Source organism: Ischnura elegans, chromosome 4 (genome assembly GCF_921293095.1).
Source record: "Ischnura elegans chromosome 4, ioIscEleg1.1, whole genome shotgun sequence".
Taxonomy (NCBI): Eukaryota; Metazoa; Arthropoda; class Insecta; order Odonata; family Coenagrionidae; genus Ischnura; species Ischnura elegans.
The window spans coordinates 33211675-33232681 of NC_060249.1; the positions used below are offsets into that span (position 1 = coordinate 33211675).

The window sequence follows — 21007 nt, forward strand, 5'->3', positions numbered from 1 at the left end:
ACGGGTTCGAGGAATGGCTGAAATTTTCGGCCATTTTAGGAATAAATTCCAGCCTGAAAACACAGTTTCGATAAAATGATAGCGTAGAGTTCTACCGAGAATTAGGAGACGGGCGGAGGGAAACGAAAATTTCCGCTGGCAGCTAGAACAGAAATCGTTGAATTTTGAAGATGGAAATGTCTAGATTGAATTGGTGTGGAGATCCGAAAGATGGATGATCATGTGGAGGAGAGGAAAAGAAAAGTTGCCATGGAGTTCTCAAAGTTTTTTACGCGAAAAAAAATAAATTTGGGAAGATTGGGGATGAAGGAAAATGGGAGGGTTGATTTTTAAGAGCGGCTATGGTCGCGGGGGTTGTTGGGAGGGATGATGGTGGATGCTGGGGAACTGGAACGGTACTTTTGGGCGATGAGATGGAACGAAGAGTCTTTGGAGGGGAAGAAAAGGGATGAAGCATCTTCATCGATTTGACGTCCATTGGGACGTGGACCGTATGGGAAGTTCAGTGAGGGACGTATTAAGACGGGGAAAAGAACGTCTTGACCCAGTGGACATCGGGAAGGTCATGCGGGAAGGCTGTGATTCTCTTGCATTGGATTGTGTCGAGCATCTTACCAGAAAGTGCGTTCCTGATGCTTAAACTGTCAGAAAAATCTTTTCCACCATTTATATTGTCCAATATTGACTGATAAGTTCGCTGAAATATTTTTTTCACGGTTCACTTATCCCATTGAATCCTTCGTTATGCATCCGATATTTATCAGGCCATCAGGACTGAAACTTTTGGTCTGATATATTTGGCATCGATCGAAAAAGTTTTATTGCCATGGAAATGCACTTCATATTATAAAAACGTTGTCAGTTTATCAACTTGGAGGTTGGTCTCTAGGCGAGGGTGGAGAACATACAAAGTTAATATCTGTGCATAATTTTCATACATTGAAGATGTCCTCACCGGTCGCCTTTTTTTTCTCCGTTCTCATCGATTTCACTATCGCTAAATTATAATAATTATTAGTTTCTACCGCAAATACTGTTTTTTTCGTGCTTGGCACGATACCCGAGCTACTTGATGCTTTTGACCTCCATTCCTTTACGATTTTAGCCCTAATCCAGAAACAGTTCTATTGAAATAGTTATAATAATGGTTCATTCCTCGTATCAATCAATTTCCTACCATGTCGATGCTAAGTTCTAACAACACGTATCTCACAATTTGGTCGGTCTGAGTCAATACTGCTAATACTGCTAATAAAAAATAAAATCCAAGCAAAAAAAACAACTCTTTGTTTGCAAAGGCATGCTTCTTTTTCAGTTTTATGTATTTTTGGTTTTTAATTTCAATTAAAATTACATGCAATCAAAAAAATTAATCGTTTTTTTGCTCTCCTGAAAAGTTGCTATTTTTGAAATACGTGTAGCTAGAACTTAGCCATCGATATGCGTGTACCGTTTTTTGAGCTGCGTTTCCACTTCGTTTTTGTACTCTCGGATTTTTTGCTGCCTGAGTTCTACGTTATCGGGCAATTTACCCTGGCAAACAAATTTCAGGGTAGGATACCATGCCATTGTGATTTCATCGTTATTTTTTACTATATCTACTTTAATTCACGAAGAAGTTTAGTAGTATATAGATTTTTATTTTCATTTACCTCCCATCTGCTTTCAATATCTTACTGTCACTACGGAGGCTTCCGCGGTGAGTTGATTGGTGATAGTTTTTTGGGTTCATTCCGCATTGATTCTTATTTGGTGGACGACAGTTTCGGGCGCGTTCCAGCTCTCGTCTTCGGGTCCAAAAAAAAAAGACCCGATAAAATGAGGGTTATGAGGGTTTTTTGGACCCGAAGACGGAAGCTGGAACGCGCCCGAAACTGTCGTCCACAAAATAAGAATCAATGCGGAATGAACCTGAAAAACTATCACCAATCTTACTGTCACCTTCAAAGGCAAAGGACTTAGTGACAAAATAAGGAGACCAGGGAAAAAAGGTTAATTCCTTTGGCTCCTTAATAATGCAGTGCACGTTTTGAAATCTGTCGGTAATTACAATATGAGTAACGAGGAAAATAGTGGAGTTAACGTTATAAACGATGATTGAATTCCACCCAGCTAAGACTGGAGTTGTTTAGATGATACGATTGCTGAAACGGCGCAGTTAGTTGAGAATCAAATTCAAAACTTTTCGATCATGAGGAAGCATTGTTGCCGGTTGATGCGTCTGCCTGACACATGTCTTTGCACTCCTTAGACATGCATTAATTACCCGTCAGTTGTCTTCCCCGCATCCACGTCGTTTCTAGACTTCATTGGCAAAATTCTAACCGAGAGCTTTCTCCTTACAAGCTGAATTCTCGTATCCCACGAGAGAGAGAGAGAGAAATTCCCACGAGAAATGTCCACGTCACCCAGAAAGTTTAATATTTCATCTGCTCGAGACATCCCTCATGGCTGCCTGTCGAGCTGTGTGTGTGTGTTTGTATGTTTCACTTTCCTGAAACCGTATTGTTCCAATGGTTCGCCTACACAACATGACGGCGATGCGCAAGTCTCGGAGATGAGATAAAAGCGGTTAATTGATCCTATTTAAGCCGCACTACATTTTCTCCTCACAATACGATTCCGCTGCCACCACCGGTCTGGGGACACAGAGTCTCGCGCATGAAATTTTCTATGCGGTCGTATACCTGGGCGGCAGACGCGTGTAATTTTCTCTTGAAGCTTCCCCGACGGAGACAGAGAGAGAGAGAAAGGTTGTTTTTTCAAGGAGTGCCCCGAAGCCATCCGCTTTGGTATTGGTTTTACGAACAATATACCACGCTGCGGTGGGCAAGTCGATAAAACGTCGGGGGACGAAACCCCCCCCCCCCCCCCCCCCCCCGGCAGACGAGCAATGAAAAGAGAGAATTGTCAGCGTGAGACAACGCGGCTGTGGTTTGGAAGTGAAATGCTTCCCATGCGTTCACACCGAAGTTTAATTGATGGGTCTGAATGCTGCAAAACCTTCTAGATATTTTGTCTTATTTACTTATAAATTGAAATTGTGTCTCATATCCTCCTAATGCTGCATTTATATTTTATTAATTTTTCCTCATGAAAAAAAGCGTTTTTACTTTACCATCAAAATCATTATCATAGTTGACAAACTAACCGCGCGCTCGTTCTATTGGAAATTTTCAATTCCTTGCTTCCAAGTGAATTATGCTGTCGCCGTAATAAAGTCAGATAGCGACCTCCTCAGAATCTATAATTGGCAGCATAGTCATCATTGATTGTACATTCTATTTACTCTTATCATAAAGCCCTGATGAATAGGTAACCTGCCATCAAATCAGAGCAAAGTGCCTCTTATAGTAGTCGTAAATTAAAATTAAAGTTTATTTCATATCTATCGGGGCGTAGCTCTGAGAATCTATTTCGAAGCTTCGGTTGAGTTATCGTCTGGAACAGTGGCGTTACTATGGGGGGATGAGGAGATAGACCCCCCAAAAAGCCTCAGATAAATAAAAAATTATTTAAAACCATTGTCTAATTTTGACATATATTAACTACATTTGCTTCAAGTAAAATTTTTTGTGCCAAAATTGTGTAAAATTTATTACCTGGCATGTCATTTTTTTCCCGGAACCCGTTGCTGATTGGGGGGGGGGGTCGCCACTACAGGCCATTTCAACCTCCCAAAAGCATATCCCTAGTTACGCCACATGTCTGAAAATATTTGAATATTCAGCATGACTTCCAGAACGGCAATCTCTGCTGAGGAAACTCTGTACTCGTTCTCCTAGCGTGTTTTAATATTTCAAATTCAATGTTTTTTTCTGGGTTTTGAAACCAAGACTGAGGACTACATTATTGGAAAGATAAAAATTCGTCTTGATATTTAAATTTGAATCATATGCTTGGGGTATGATACTACTACAAAACAACTGCTTTTGCGCGTGAGACATCGTCGCTGTGGACTGGGAATGAATTGCTTGCCGTACTATCACACCGAAGTTTAATTAATGGGCCTAAAGGCTACGAAACCTTAGTGTTCGTTCTATTACAATTGATCCTCGTTTCGTTTTTTTTCGCTGTAATCAAGTCAGTACCCGACCTCTTGAGCATTTTTAAGTTTGCAATATTGAAACCGTAATGATCATTATTAACTATGACGCTACATAATTAGTTATCTCCCAGGTTTATTATTCTGTCATTAAATCAGGCAACATTCCACTTTAATTCGTCATAAATGAGATATGCACTATAATTTATATCCGGGTAAACGTACCTCTGTGATTCTATTACAAAGCTACGCTTGAGTACTCATCTGGATGTTATTAGTAGTTAATGGCTTGGAAATGTCGGTAGCAGGTGTGTTTAGGAAAAATATACACCTATAGGTACAGTTTTGCTGCGAATCCCTATAATACGGCGCGGCGTTCGGTAACCCACTATATTAAGCGGGACCATTAAGTCCTAGGATACAAATTTTTTTTTCGTTCATTGGTTTGCAGGTTGAGGTGCTACGAATCCTAAAGCAGTTAGTTTCAGGATGAGTCATTTACTTCATTTTTTCACTCCAAAGGAATTATAAACGTAAGATTTTATTTCTTCTTAAACTTTATTAGAACACATCCGCAGTCAAATAATACATGACCAGGGCAGAAGAAGACGATCACTGTGAATAGAAGAGATGCACAAGCGCTCCAAATTTTCACCTGAAATCTTTCGAGTTCATTTTTCATTTGGCTTACATCAGTGTAGTTACTAGATCCCTTTTAATTACAAAGAGAGGGTAGGTTTCGGTGAAACAAAAATTAGAAAACATTATGAACTTCAAAGTACTCATTTTTTTACAGTCTAAAATAACAATACATTTTTTTGGTCGTGATATTTTGAACGTATCACATCAGCTTACCATTTTTTCTCTGGAGGCTGCATTAATTGGTTTTAGATTTTGTAAATAATAAGGACTTGGATAAGGACTAAATTTTGGATTGAGGACTTGGATCATCTACTGATATTCTTCGTTAGATTCCTTCCTTAGGGAAAAGAAATCGGTTTCTAGTGAAAACAAACATTGTATGATACTTGACTCTTTATTACAAATTATTAATTAATTCAAAATTATGAAGGAGTAGCAGCAGATTTTTAATCATCCGTATAAAATATAATTTTAATGAAGTCTTTCGTGGCAGAAATATAATGGCTGTGAGTATTATATCATTTGCGCTTTCATCCGCAATGTCGTAATGTATATTGAATGGCGACTGAAAGAGTGCTTGCGCAATTATGTAGTGTTTTTTTTCATTGATAAAAGTTGTGTCTCAGAAATTGAATAGCAATATTCTGCACGGCGATTTCGGTGGAGAAACGAGAAATCGCTTCATTTTTCAGACTTAATCCCTGTGACATTAAGATACGGAGTCCTCTTAAAGCCTGCCGTATATTTCGGTGGACCGAGTAAGCAAGTAATTGCCGGCCCACAGAATGCTCCTCTGACGTGACCGCCGGAGTCTAATAAATCTAGGCGGAGAGGAGGCATAAAAAGAGAACTTTGTAAGCCCCTCCGAGAATTTACGGAGGACGGAAGATATTGTAGCCGAAGGTGGGCAGGTGTGTCCAGGAATCTCCGAATCAATGCGCGGAGCCCCCAACCTGAGCTTCGGCCTCATGCTAAAAGGCGGTGTCTTGGGAGTAGCGAAAGGGCAAGGACGGTTGGAAGGTCAGGAAATATAGCGGGGTAGGAAGGTCTGGGGGCGAGAAAATTTCCATATTCCTGTGAAGGGTGGGTGATTTTAGTGAAGGACTACGTATCGAAATGGATCGAAAGTGTAAGTCTAGTTTGGGCGTTATCGGCTGTAATCAAGTGATGTACTCGTTCTACCTATTATTTACGCAAAATAATCGCAAAAAAAAATTAAATAAAATAAAACATGATTTGAAATGAAATGCACCTCAGCACAATGAAAACGTCAAAAATGATTTTTTTAAAAGGTAGTTACTTACAGTAGTCAACTTGACTAGTTTCAACACTGCTTCCAACCTTTGCACACTAAACTGTTGTCGACAAAGTTGATTCATTTTTTGCAATGTAAATGGTAAATCCTAAATAAATATATATTAATTCATAAACAAAATATATGTAAGTCGTATTTAAAGTCCGTAAAACTGAATATATTTGCGTAATTTTGACGAAGTCGGTGTAGTGGTTTTCGTTTTGCGATGTTGGTACCAATAATTCCCAGCCTTCTTGCCAGTTTCAGACGTTTTTCGCAAGTATCTTTCTTATTTTATTATGAACTTATACTTTCCCTTACGCAATTCAATTCGTCACAAAATTTTGCTTCTAATGATTGCCGTCTCAGAAAGGCATTGTTACAAACAGCCTCGTTACTTCGAAAAATCCGTTTTATCCATTAAGAGTTCATGTTAAATTCTCCTAATTTTACCGTCAAATATCTCAAAAACGGTACATGGGAATACGTTATTCAATCCAAATTGCGTCATCCAAAGAATATTTAACCAAAGTTTCATCAAATTCTTGTTAGTTTCACTGAGGCGCTCTTTATTATCTTAATTCAACAAATTATTGTTTCAAAAAAATTCGTACAATCATGAAGCATTCATTCAAATTTGCGTATATAATTTATAAAATTGCACTCTTATCACCTATTCCTATATTCATTCATTTCTGGTCTTAATTTAAGATACTGAACTCTAAAATTTGCATGCCGTCGTCTGAAGTTACGAAAATTAATACTGCTGTTTAAAAAGAAATTGGTTGTGATGCTTACGTGAGTTTAATGTGTATCGTAAAATAACACGTTGTGCTCGAAAGATAAAATGTAAGGTATGTTGGGATCTGAAAAATTATGAGGTTGCGCCTGCGTAGTATGATTACTTTCACCCATGGTAACAATAGGACCCGAAAAGAGTTACCTATGTATATAGTTAAACTTGGTTTGAAATTTTTGATGATGCATTAATTATTTTCCGTCAGTAATAACCTTCTCCATGTGATACTGTTTATGCTACTCTTTTTCGATTGCCACTCCATTTGCGCATTCAATATGTTCATCCTTAGACCAATTCTAACTATTCTCTTTGTTTATAACCTTGAACATATTTGTTACTCCTGCGTGTTATTTTTATCGAGAAAATTAAGAGATCAGGAATATACATTACGTTTTTCCAAAACGGGACTTGTAATCTAATTCAAATCCACAATTTCTCAAATCACAGGTAAGAATTGTCATTTTCCTCGTTTGGGTAAGAACTTATGCATCTTTTTGGACTTAAAAATGCAGTTTACTGTGAACAAATCGCTGAATAGCGGAAAATAATAAAATTTAAAAATAAACAGCGGGCGTGATTTATTGGAAATCCTTCATCGCAGGATTTATAGGAATAAAAACTTTTGCTTGCTTTTTCCGCGTGGTGATTTATGTTGCCCAGCCGTGGTTTCCTCACTGCGTAACATTTTAAACGCCAGAACGTCACCTTTCAATGACGTCACCTTGAAAATGTTACGGTGTAACGAAACCATGGTCGGACAAAAGAAATCACCAATTGTAAAACAGTAATTTTTTTATTCCTGCAGCTGCTAAAATAAGAACGGCATATTTTTAACGGTTCGCCAAATTCTCATCCAGGTAGGGAACTTCATTTCCAATACCTTGTAATAATTAATTTTTTGAGTTGAATTTTGATGCGACAATTGATGGGAGAAAGGCACTGAAGCAGGCGATAACGGACAGTAAAACTATGATGGATCAATTTTGACGGTGCGGCACAAAGAATGGGAGAATGGTTGTGAAAAGAGTGGCGTGTAAGTGTTCGTCTCACCGCTCCCGATGTTTTATCCAAGTATTTATAAATTGTATGGGAAATGTGTGTGTAAATTATATTTGTGAATTTCACGAGGAAAATAAAACGTTACGAACCTCCCTCAAGGGCACTCAACGATATTATGGGTGACGTAGTCCAAGGAGATCTTCCCCTGTTCATTAGACCCACTGACGACAGGATTTGTGCGTTGCTCCGCCTCCTTGGATATCCAACCAACCAGTCATTCCACCAACGGTAGATTCTCACGCATGGTCGGACCCCGTGTGACCAACGTCCCTCGGGCAAGACCTATTCCCCCCACCCTGCTTCCTTCCTCCGCCTGCGGTGATTCCTCGGAGAACCTGGGTCAGCTGACCACCAAATGGACTACCCCTTGACTCCCTCTCTCTATTTCGCCCTCCTCCGTCGAGTGTCCTGGGCAGAACCCATTCCATCGCGGCGAGAATGTATATACACTCGGCCGCGTCCCATTCAACGGAGTGGATTGGAAAGCTCCCGCGCGTTCAATTTTGCGCCATTCGACAATGATAACATCCTCCCTCGCGGATTAAGTGAGGATAGAATGAATGTCTGTGCGGTCGCAATGTATCTGTGTTGGTGGCGTGTAAGCATTTTGTTAATACCTCAAGAAACTCTGCGTTGCATTTTCAATGCAGAAGAGTGTGCTCCATTGTGAAAGGTAAATTGTGTTTATGTAAATTGCTTCAAAAGTATGTCATCTGTCGATGGCTTTTACAAAATTCAGCTACATGGTGGATTTTCCTGCACATCATGATGGTGTAGGGAGATTCGACTGCTTTATGCGGTTGGGTCTCACTATAACGCTGGATATTTAAAAAATAAAGCGAAGAAAAATGTACGCTCTGGTTGTTCCGGGCTTAAACTTTTTACGTGAAGAAGATCAACTGAAAATGTGGGATGATTCTACAGAACTCATTCTATAAAAACTGATTCTGATGAACTCCAAATTCTATTAACCCTCCCTCTATCTCCACCCTTGACCTCCCTAACCCCATTGATCCCTATAGCACCATTCACGTAGTTCTCAGAACCACCTTCGATCGCAATTGTAATCTCATTGGTGAAGAGAAAATATTTTAAGGTTGAATCCAAAGTACATTTAGAGTTATTTGTGAGTATCTACCCTCTGCAAAAATATTCTGAATATTAAGTCAAATTGCGCTTGGATGAATATTACGTCAACGTTAGTTGCGTACACCGCACAACACTTAGTGAAACTATTAAGAAATAAGTTTTGAAGCGCGATAATAAATTTATCTCTCAATCATTAAAGACAAGGAATTACTAAAAGCTCGATAGTGGAGCCGATACTGTTTACACATAAAAAGCAAATTCTCGAAGGAAATTACGACTAGTATTAATTGAAGTCCTTTATGGTTCGAAAGAACAAGAATTCCCATATCTATCCGTTCGGCAAAACATCTCTCTTAATTTATCGCTTCTGTCGGACCTAGAAATAAAGTGCGGCTCTAATATTTTGTTCTCGGTGTCGTTCTTAAAGATAACCATTTTCAATTGTTCATGCAAGGCCTAGCGCGCAGCCTCCGAGTCTCCAGCGGCTCCCAACCTAATTCGCTTAACATCTGGGCAACGCTATCTGTACTCCCGTTGCAGTTTTTGACGAACCGCACAGCCTTCCTTTGTATTTGATTCAGTTCTTTGTATTTGTATCGATACAGTTCTTTGATTGTACCCATTTGATTTAGTCTTTATACAACGAATCCAATATCTACATCTACATACTACCCCGCAAGCCACCTAATAAGTAGGGGGTGTTAGTACACCAGCCGTCTAAATAATATTTAGTAAATATGCTCGCTGATGATTCCTGTAATAATCAAAAACCCGTTTTCGTTGGGTTTTTTTCCCAAACTTCAATTGGCGTTCAGATTTCCTGTATCGGGACGTATTTATTATTTGCACAATATTGAAGAATTTGTGAATGATCCCGTTCCTCCTTTACTTAAATTTCCTTTCATATAGCCCATCTCCCTCGACAAACTCCAGAACCGCTCCTGCCTCCCCTCATTCTCCTTCCCTCGCCCTTCGATGCCAAGAAACGCATCGCGGAATGGAACCGGAATCTCTCAGTCTCCTCTCTCCTTATTTCCCCATCCTCTCTGCTCCCTCCCCCCCTTCTGCCTTTCGCATACGCGCAGCATCAGCATCCTTATTCCTGCCGCTCCCTCACAATGGCCGCTTTAGGCCTCGATCCAGCGGAGAACTCGCCGACGTTTTCACTTGGCAAAGAAAGACGAGTCCTTTCTCTCCAACTTGAACGGCGCGCAATTTGGAGGAGAAGCGGAGAGAGAATTAATGAGCGGCGGATGCGTCTGCCAATTGCCCGTCCGAGCGTGCTGCTAAAAACTCTCGGGTCGACGAGTGTTCCCTCCGCTCATAGATTTCAGGGGCGCGGTTTCAGGGGCGAAGTGAAATGGCTGACGGGTCCCTGTCCTGCGGGTCATGATGTGCATTAAAAGAAAGAGCGCGGGATATCTTTTGTCTGATTGACGCACAGTGTTCCACAGGGGTGTGGCCAGGACGATGTGTTGGAGGGGGCACGACCTGAGGAATCAGGGGGATGGAACCCCCCTTCGGAGAAATTTGAACATTTTTATCTCTAGAAATCACTTTATATGCAATTTTGGCACTTGAAATTACACAATTGATGTGTCGTCGGGAAGCTGCTTTTATGCATAACATTTAATGTTAGAATAAATTTGTTTTATAGGTTAATATTTTTCTGCTAAAAGTAATTGGTTTGGGGGGCACGTGCCCCCCTGTTCCAAGAGCTGGTGACTGTGGAAGGTATCAATTTTTATCCTGAAGGTTATTCATGTCGTTAGTGAATGATATAGTACCATTTGGGAAATAACGTTTGGGAAATAATAGATTTCGTTCGGCGACATGGCAACTCAAGAATCTCGAGCATGTACTCGAATGGGTCGTCGTTATGACAGCGGATGACTGTGGTCGAAGCCTATGTCGACGGCTGGCGACATGGCCCATCATGTCACTCCTTGTCACGCGGATGTGCCTGGTCGCGGAAATTATTTGCTATCATCACATGTTTAGCGCCGAGTTGTGTGCAACATTTCGAAATAGCTTCCGTAAGATGTTACCCAGAGTAAAATTTATTAATTGATTGGTGAACTCCCAAAATGATTTCGTAATGCGGCGGAGCAAGCATATTGTGAAATTCCATTTATACTTTTTTGCGAGCAAGTTCTACTTTATATTTATATACTTCCCTACCTAGGCAACCTATCGGGGTGAATGGAAATCAGCATTAATTTCAGCTGTTGAATAATTGCTGGTATTGAACTAATTTTTTAGCATTAATGTTAAATATTTTTTAACATTAGATAATAGAGTAGCTTTCGTAATCTTAGTAGCAAAAATTAAAGTTAAGTAAATCTAAATTGGAAATAATTCAGATTAGCCTCTATTTTTATGAAGATATTTAATGAACTGAAACCATAATGTGATAATTGTGCTATTTTTATTGGAATCCTATTTTAGAACGAATTTACAGTTACCTAATGTTGCATTTTAGATTTAATTGAAACAATTCGCATCATTGTCTCAAGTTTTATGAAAAATATTGTTGGTATAGGATAGTACTTGGTTAAACTATTTTTCAAGATTATTAATTATCTAATAGGTGTTTCCTATCTTTTTAGATATATATTACTCAAAATTATTGGTAATTTATATACCTTTCATTTAAGTTTTTTTGGTTCACGCAAATTTTCTCACTTCTTTACATTAAGCTTTATATTGGTAGTAAAATAAGGACTTCATGACTTTTATTGATTTATTTTTACAAAATACTGGTTTCAATCGTCACCAGTTAAAACACCAGTTGAGCCAAAACCAGTTGTTTTTAAGTATTAAACTGAGGAATTTACAAATTATATGTTTTATACAATGGTGGAGTAGTGCTTCAAAACTTCTACTATTGATTTGATCAAGCAATATGTTATTTGCATAGAAAATCCATATGCAAGATAGATTGGCAATGTCAATTGGTCATAATTGATTTATGAGAAGAGAACTTAATCATAACTAAGTTAAAAATCATGAATTACATTATTCATACGCTTTATCCGCGCACACAAAAGCTAATATATTTTAATAAATAATTAAATCATCTAACAATATATTTTCAGCTGAATCTAAGATTCATTATTCATTGCTTAAGCTCGACCGTAGCGTTCGCAGTGGTGTTGGGCACGAAAAAAGTCGTCAATCATGCATGCGCATTGGAAAATAATCTGCAAATATGTGATGAGCGTGTGTGAAAAAGCGCACAAACTATTTCAAACGCCCTGGCGAAACCGGGTCAAACCCGTGCCGAGTATACAGAGTGCATTACGCGGCGCCGACTCGACCGTTTTGAAGCGAAAGCTTTATCCACAAATATTACAAAAGAGGATCCTCAAGTCGGACTCCAAATGTGTTGTCACCCACCACGCATTTAAATGGGTTTGCAAAAGTCGCCACTCGCGTCGCTGACGGACAAAATGATCCGAGTTTCACGGAAAAATAAGGTGGAATCAGGAGTATTAAACGAAATTTATACAGATGATTTCACAATATTCCTTGTAATGACAAACTTCATGCTGCAAAATATTGGGAAAAAATTGGATCGCATTGCTCTCATCACCGCGCCGCGGGCATTTTTGAAAACCGATTAAAATGCGACCGAAGTGGCAAGAGAAATCAGCCTCCTTTGGGTTGGAATTGGGCCTCCTCTATGCAGTCCCCTTGGCTTCATCTATGTGTTTTAGGAGAGTCTCATTGAACGAGAGGGACTCAATTCTCCTTTTCCTTCGTCAGGTTCGACTGCGGCTCCGGCGTGGGCGTGGTGAAGGCCGCGGGCACGGCCGCCAAGGGCGCTTGGAACCGGCTGCGCCTCTCCAGACACCGCTGGGACGCTTGGCTCTCTCTCAACGACGCCGACAGGACACACGGCAGATCAAAGGTAAAAAGACTCCCTCCCCTTTGCCCTTTTCAGCGCGAGCTCTCCTCCCGCCTGGTCACAAAGGGCCTGCCTGCCGTGTTTTCGGGGCGTTCGTTCATCGGAGGATGGATATAAAGGAACCAAATTTTGTCCCACTGCCTCCACTCCCAATGCCCTCCTCTACCTTTAACGTCGCTCAATCCGGCTCTACGCGAATCAAACCGTTTGATGATGACGATGATGAAGTAAAAAAGAAGAAAAAATAAACAGGAAAATAACGTGGAGAATGGTATAAAGGGGATTCGGCACTCGTAGTGTTTTTTTTCGGTTGTTCCGCGAGTTATCTGGACAAAAACTGTCTGTCTGTGCACGCGAGACTCAATCATAGTGAAGTACGGGGAATTCTGGTGAAATGCCATTATGTGATTTGAATCCCCACTCAGCGACTATTCTTCCGTGCGCTTGGGATTGATGGGTGGGAAAATATGGTGGAGCGGAAATGTAGTTCCGAAAATCCCCTCTATCTGGCTATGAGAGAGAATGCATTATACGGTTACCTTTGGAGTTGAGTTTTAAAAAAATTGAGGGTATTTTCATGTTCTCCGAACTATTAAACGCTTGCCACATTATTTGATATTGCATAACGCACGTTTTATCATTTTAAAAATAATGTATTAATCACAAAATTGATATTTCTACTATCCTACTAAATGCGCTTTTTAATGGTTCTATTAGCTTCTTTTTTATTTTATATCACCCATCAAAACAATTAATAGCATTCCTTGAATTTATTTTTTTATGGAATTGTACGTTATTGAATGAAAGAGGTTTGTTTCCAAATTGTTGACGCTCTGAGTATTGCATGATTTATTACTGTGAATTGACCAAATGACAATTCCCTTTCTCTTAATTTCTTGCTATGTGAGGCTTGGTATTTTTTTACTTTCATCTACCTTATCTTTTGTATATCTGGGGATTGAAAACCATCCTCAATCTCACAGTTTCATTTTTTTGCTGTTGTCATTTCAAGCAAAAAGTCAGTTCAACTCGCATTATTGCCTCTTCGTTTGCAACATAGTCAGCCGTTGCGCATCCTTCATATCTCCTCCGTACTCATTTGACCTGCATTCGACTGCTCTCGAGTTTTGTATGGTTTTCATTCCTGACCCGCGTAGTCAAATCTCTTGTTGCGGGCCTATTCGTCAATGGGATAATTATTAATTACCCATTTAGTAGTCTTTTGCCCTTTCATTTACTCCAGCACGATGACTGGAAATGCTCTACCTTCGCGTTTCTCCGCTTCCCTTTACCGCTAGGACTAATTGATGGGGTAAGAATCCAAGCCATACAAGTCATTATCTTTCTAAACAGAGTTAGGTAGTACATCAATTGATAAAATAAATAAACAATAACTTGTTGGCCATGGGATGCGAGAGCGTCTCTGTTCTTTGCAGTAATTGAGTGGAAAATCAAATGCACTACTAAATATCTAGTTGATCTCGTTTGTTTTCCTTGCCTAATTTCTGTTCCTAACTCTATGTAGAAAAAGAAATCGGTTGTACTTCTTGGATTCTCACCTCCTCAATTCCCTTCTAAGATCCTGAGGTTTATTTTTTTTCCATTCCATGCCACCTGCAATTTCCGTTACTGCCCCGCTCTTCTTCTACAATATATATCAAAGCATTATTATTCTTGTGTATTGATTATTCACATTTCGGTAATTCAACATTATTATCCTTCATAACTTTCATCGTTTAGCACCATGATGAGGAACTTTACACAATAAATGAAAGCTTAAAAATTCATTTAGAACTCTAACCATCGCTCTAGGCAAGGCATGTGCGAAAGAGGAAAATAGCTACATTGGAGAGTAAATGTGAGGATTAATGTGATGATCTAATAATGAATGTACAATTAATTGAAATAGAGGATATAATAGTGCGTTGTATTCCCGGAATGTAAAGTAATTTATCCCTTGCAACTCCCCCAGTAAATTATGAAGCGGTTTATCATTAATTTTATCGGCGACAATTAAAGCCAATGTGGCTTTATGCTCCAGCAGATGAGGCCATTATACAGCCAAATGCAATCATGCAGCAGGTTTTTCTCTATCCTTTTTACGGAGGGTCTTCTTTCTCTGTTATGGCAGTACTCATTTGTTTCATCGAATTATTAATTGATATTGCGTTGATCTTCAGTTCACTAACAAGTTTTTATTTGACCCCATGGAATGGAGTGAGTAAAGTACGTCAGAAAACATAAGTGTCTCTAATTGATCGTAAAAATGACTTCCAAGAGACGAATCTTTTTCAAATTTTCCAAATGGTGTAAGACTTGTGATTAATGTAATTTCTCTCTTAGGCGTAATCTTGCGTTCCTATTTGGCTATGCAAATAAAAATATCTCTTGAATAAAAACGTAATTGGATCCTAATTCCTTTCACCTCCAACGATACCACTTTTCAATGAGGAACTTGCATGGGTCGTAGATTGCTCTAAAAACTATTTTGAATAAGTAAAATGGATACATTAGCTCGCAAAAATACCTTCAGTTTCTCCATTCAACATCAAAAGAAATAAAAAAATTGCATTTAAAATCGAGAAAAATTTCTCTGAGCCGACCACTGCGCGAAGACACCCGAGCGTTGCCGAGGCCAGGCGTGACGTCATAGGTGCCTAAACAACCGTAGGGAGTAGGGAAATACGCTGAGCGGATGGTGTAAAATTTGTTTTGAGGGAGTATTTAGCCGCTCATCGTCACTTTATTTTGTTCTGTTATTCTTGGGCAAGTTTTCCTATTGCTATTGTGCCTAGATTATTACTTGGGATATTAATAATGCGGCATCGGGATGATGAAGTACAAGCGTTTCACTTCGTGTGTTTTGGTTATCAGAAAAATGGATGATAACGTTGCCACTCGTTCAATTAGTACACCTGAAATTCATCTACGTCTACATAATACCCCGCAAGCCGCCTATAAGGCGTGTGGCATGGGGTGTTACGACACAAGCCTTTTTTTAGGACACCAAAAATTGATGCCACGACCCTCATGAAATTTGTTAAGACAAATTATTGCTATACGTCGGCGGCAAATCGAGTTGTAAAAGAAACTTGTAATACTGGAGGATAACGATCGTAAGCGGTGCTGTTGACATTAGAGTAAGCTGTGCTGTTGAATTTGGCAACGCCGGATTAACGGAGAAGGTAGTCCTATCCGTCCTACCGTACGAATTCACTGCAAAACAGTCTGCACACAATCCACATGTGAGATCGCGAATCGGTTCCGCTGCCAACACACACGCAAGCTACAACCTATTTCAATATTAAAGGTAAATCCATAAACAATATACTAGCATATACCATAAAAATATAGTGGGAAATAGGCAAATACTCTTATCAAAAACTGGATGTCACTATCACATTCTTATATTCACCACGTACAACTTACAATAACAGAACTCGTTATGATGAATACAACTATTTATTCACTGATTTAAACCCTTAAATTAGCCCACACAGGTGACATTTCTCACTACTATTCGTTGAAATAATGGAATAACAAACTTCACACACAGTTTTTATTTCAATAGCGTGATCGTGAAATGTCATATCTACGGTGAACAACGGAGATTAGTACGGCACTGACAATTTTTACACTACTGTTAGACATTTATCGATAGCGTAATAGCACTTTTTACAATTCAATCACGATGGAACACTGATAACTCTTGGCCGATATTTTTCGACCTTGTCAAACTTTGTGCATTACAACCACTGGCACTGTGATTATTAGCAGTAGCTTAACGGGAGATGTCACGTTGAAAATAACACTATTTTGGCACAAAAATGTTCCTAGATGTCTCCAATCAGCGAGCAAAAGTTGCATTGACTGGAATTCACCCCATAATACAAGCACAGACAGTCCTAAACGACGAATTCTCCGGTACCTACGAATAAACGGATGAAGTTATTGTATATAAAAGCTAAGCGGACATTAGTAAACATCAAAATCGTTCTAATTACATACTTATTAATATTATAAATAATGCATAATACGAGGGCTTCCAAGCCTCTATCGTCGGATATTTATCTTTAAATATAAAATAATCAACACGTCTAACAAACGAAGCTCTCACAACTGCTGGCAACTATTACAAACAATCACAACAATAGCTTCGCGTGATGTTTAGGCACCTTTGACGTCATCGAGGCTTCGTCGGCAGTGGCTTGGGGGGTGAGGGAGTTTTTCCCGCGCTTTAAAATTCGTTATATTTATCATTAAATATCTCGCGAAGGAAAACTCAGTTTTACATGCGGTTTTCTTTGTTGTATTCAGAAAATAATTTTCTGTCCGCCTATGAAATAAAAAAAATTCATGCAAGTTCCCCATTCAAGATAGATCACTCTCCACTCCGCGATGGGGGCAATATTTTTACTTTTTATTGAATTCCTTGACTTTTAATTATTGGCGGTAATTCTTTTTCCTTAACGCTGTCGACTGCATTAAGAGTCTCATAATTTTTTTAAGAAAGTTCCAATTTGTGATTTGCATTTAGGGAATTGGCCGAGAAAACTCCGAACTTGAAAACGCCTGATTCTTTAAGTTCTCTCACGATGCTGTCCCTTAAGATATAAGAACAAGATTTTTGGATGGATACCAATCATTCCCTATCTTTATAACATCATAAAATTTATTCATAGGTTAATCTCTGTTGAAATATATTAGTACTTTTTCAGAGAAAAACGGTACTACTTTTGCCTTAATGTTTTTTCCCCAGATATCCTGATTAAATATTTCGCGTTTCCCCAGGAAAATAGGTAACATTTCTACACAGGGTTAAAATCGACAGAACTGAATGCCGTCATTTAATATTTTCACCTTGAGGAATTTGATACCTGTAATGAATAACTCTTTTTATATAAATGTATCATTGTGTCATGGTTTTTCGATATTCCGACTTACCATTATTATAGAAATGCTGCTGGAAACCATATTACCTCCCTATTCAATGTTTAAACTATGAATTTTATCTCCATCCCTTCAATTTCTATTCACAAACGCAGAATTATAGCGTATTTTTAGATAATCTCTGGCACTCCAAATTAAATCGTCTTTACGTTCAGTTGACGCGCTTCGTTAGTTTAAGTGTTTTTGTGCAATAAAAATTTATGACTTCAATATATCGGCTTAAAAATCCCAACGCGGAGCTATAAAACAACGATTTTAAACAATATGAGCATTAACGTACGACTGCGCTGTTAGTTTGTCGTTAACATTATCTGTTGGCAGATATGACCTCTTGTGGAAGTTATTCAGCTCTTGACATCTATCAGAACATGAGTCAGCATCTGAATATCATGGTGACATTTTTGTAGTCACATTTGAATTTGAGAACGCAAAATTTGAAATAGGTATGACTCGGTGAAATTTGCCATTGAAAAAGAAATGCCAGATTCTCGTCATTCCAGATAAATAGGACACACAATAGTTATGCACCTATCCACCGAGCATAACTATTGTGTATACCATTGTGTGTGTATCCCTGATGATGACATGCTACGTCGAAACTTAGGTCGGTGTAATAAATTTATGTGGAATTGCGAAGCCTTGGCTTTTCATTTTCAACGCGAAATTTGTTTGGGAACCACATTTAAATCCACGTAGTTATAAAATATATAAATTCGGAATTAATATTCTATCTCCCATCATTCAATAGACGCTAATGTCTCTCGGCATCTTCCGTCCTTGGCTAGGAAGGTGAAAATACCTTTCTAATATTGCGTCACCTTATAGGGACTGTTTACTTGAGGGAAATTTAGTGACGTTGTTTATCCCTAGGGCAACATTGATAGTAACCCGATTCCAGGAAGGATGGCTTTGCCAAAAATCCCCGAAGTAAACATTGCCTGCCCTTTGGATTGACACGCGGGAATAAAGAAGCAATTACCTATCAACTCAAGAGTGGCATGATAGAGCTCCAACTTCATCTATACATATACTCAGGAAATGACCCAAAATGTATCACTTTCATCCGTATGAAACGGGCTATTATGGACTCGATAGTTTGGTCCGCGAATTTTCTCTGGGACAAACACATTCAATAATGGGCTCGTCTTTCAAATTTTTCAGGAGGTACAACTATATAAATATTGTTTCAAAAATAAACTCTCATGTTATGATCTAATTGTTACTGCTCGTATATCATGATGGAAATTGTAATCCCGTATGAATGCGCTCGGAAATTCCTGACGTCACTTGCTGCTTCCTTCCAATCACCATCGAAACGATGCGATGTTCCCCTTTCCTCTCTTATCTTCTGGTCTTATGTTTTTTTTCACTCACGCTTCAAATGATGAGAAATATTCCCGATTTTATTTGCTCACGATTTAGAGCCTTAATGTGTAGAAATATTTTTCAAAAAAATCATTTTCCCATTTATCTCTAGAACTTTTGTGTTATGGTTGATCCCTTTATTTTAATCTCTAATAGTGCGCAAGCACTAATGGCATTTATAGCTACATGGCTACGTTTTTGTGTAGAGTACCTACTGTACTTTTATATGATATTACGGGCTATATTCAATGAGTAGAACAAGTGTAAAAGTGTTAACTGCTTCACCTTGTTATTACGCTACCATCTGTGCGCCAGACTGCTGACAAATAAATTCCTTAAAACGCCTGTACCTAGGTTATACGTAGGCTTGCACAATAATTACCATTGGTGTTGAGTAATTATAATTACTTAGAGAGTTGACATGTATTATCTTTTTGGTGATTTCATGAATTCTGTCTCGATGTAATTGTCCATGTCAGCGTTTAATAGAACTGAATTATTTTATCTGGCTGTCGAAAGCAAAGGGAATATTTCTACTTAGATAACATTTTAATATCAGCTTATTCTGTTCCTTCGGTTAACTAGCGGACTTCGTAGATTCTTGAACTCGAGGTTTGCTCTAAATATATGCTCTCTATAGGGGCATTTTGAAGCGAACCTTGGCTCTGAGTCATTTCAGCCCTTGGGTTACTTTATATTTGGTAGTACACCGTAGCTCATCAATGGAGAGTAATCGCTGCTTTTCTCGCTGTCTACCCTCTAAAATGTATATCCATCTCATCTTGCGTGTACTTCTATGCTCGGTTTCTGAGTTCCCCCAGCTATAAAGAGGATGTCATGACGCGACTGACTAATCGTGGCTGTGGAAGGGCGCCCAAAGGTGTATTTACGAAGCAGGGACGGCGCCCTACAGATTAAAATCGGGGAAGGTCCAAGACCATAATGGCGTGTAACATTACTGCTGCATGTTTTCGAGGGGGACGAGGGGGGACTCCACCACCCAGAGCGGCTGGACACAGCGATTATCCCTGTTCGTCGCTTACGAAAGAGGAGGAAGGGTGGAGGTGTCTGGCGATAAATTGCCATGAGATGTGTCCCCGCAGATAATCACTATGCACTTGACCCTCACGTATAGTTTCCCGAAGATATTTAGAGGTGAAGGGAAGCCGTGCGATGGCATCTTAAAATCAACCTCACCCCCAAGCGGCCAGTGGAGTCATCCTTTACTTAGTGGAAACTTGACCTTAGGTACTTAAGAGTGGGTGGATCGATGCATGAAGGAAGTGAGGTAGTTTGGGACGGGAAGTAATGGCCGAAGATAATTGACTACAATGGATAAATCTTCACACCCTCGACACAAAGTTTTTCGTCAATTCAAATGCTATACTTGCATCCCTCTCTACGTGTTACTGGATTTATTGTTAGATGTTAGATAACTGTTAGGTTAGATTCCATGTGTCGTATATTTCAAGCAGTTATGTTGAATAAATTATAACAGCTTGAAGGGTCGTAAGATTGGCATTTTTAAGTGTTCAGGATTACTTAGACAGCTAATGCCACAAAAAGGGAAAATCTTAGTGATGGTTTGGCGTTTTTTTTTCATTAAAAAAATAGTTTTAATGAATCGGTGCAGTTTTTCAATTCAATTGATGAGTTCATGATAGACATTGGGAAAAATCAATCGCCAGAAAGATTTGTTTTTTGTTTAATCTGTCAATCAATCAAAACTTACGTCTCGATGTTGATTACAATGGCCTTCTAACTTTCATTTTGTAGCTATCATTAGCGCATAGTGCAATACGCTATCTCTTTCCTCGTAGTTTTTTCCTATGTCTTCATTCGATTATTATAAAT

At 39.0% G+C, this 21007-nt stretch overlaps 1 protein-coding gene across 1 annotated transcript in view; it reads left to right on the forward strand.

Annotated features, from left to right (window-relative positions):
• Positions 1-21007, forward strand: part of LOC124157241 (pikachurin-like) — a 520685-nt gene that overhangs the window by 472281 nt on the left and 27397 nt on the right. Inside the window, exon 5 of the mRNA XM_046531807.1 lies at positions 12697-12841. Within this exon, the coding sequence (XP_046387763.1) occupies positions 12697-12841 (145 nt within the window). The remainder of the gene's footprint in view (positions 1-12696; positions 12842-21007) is intronic.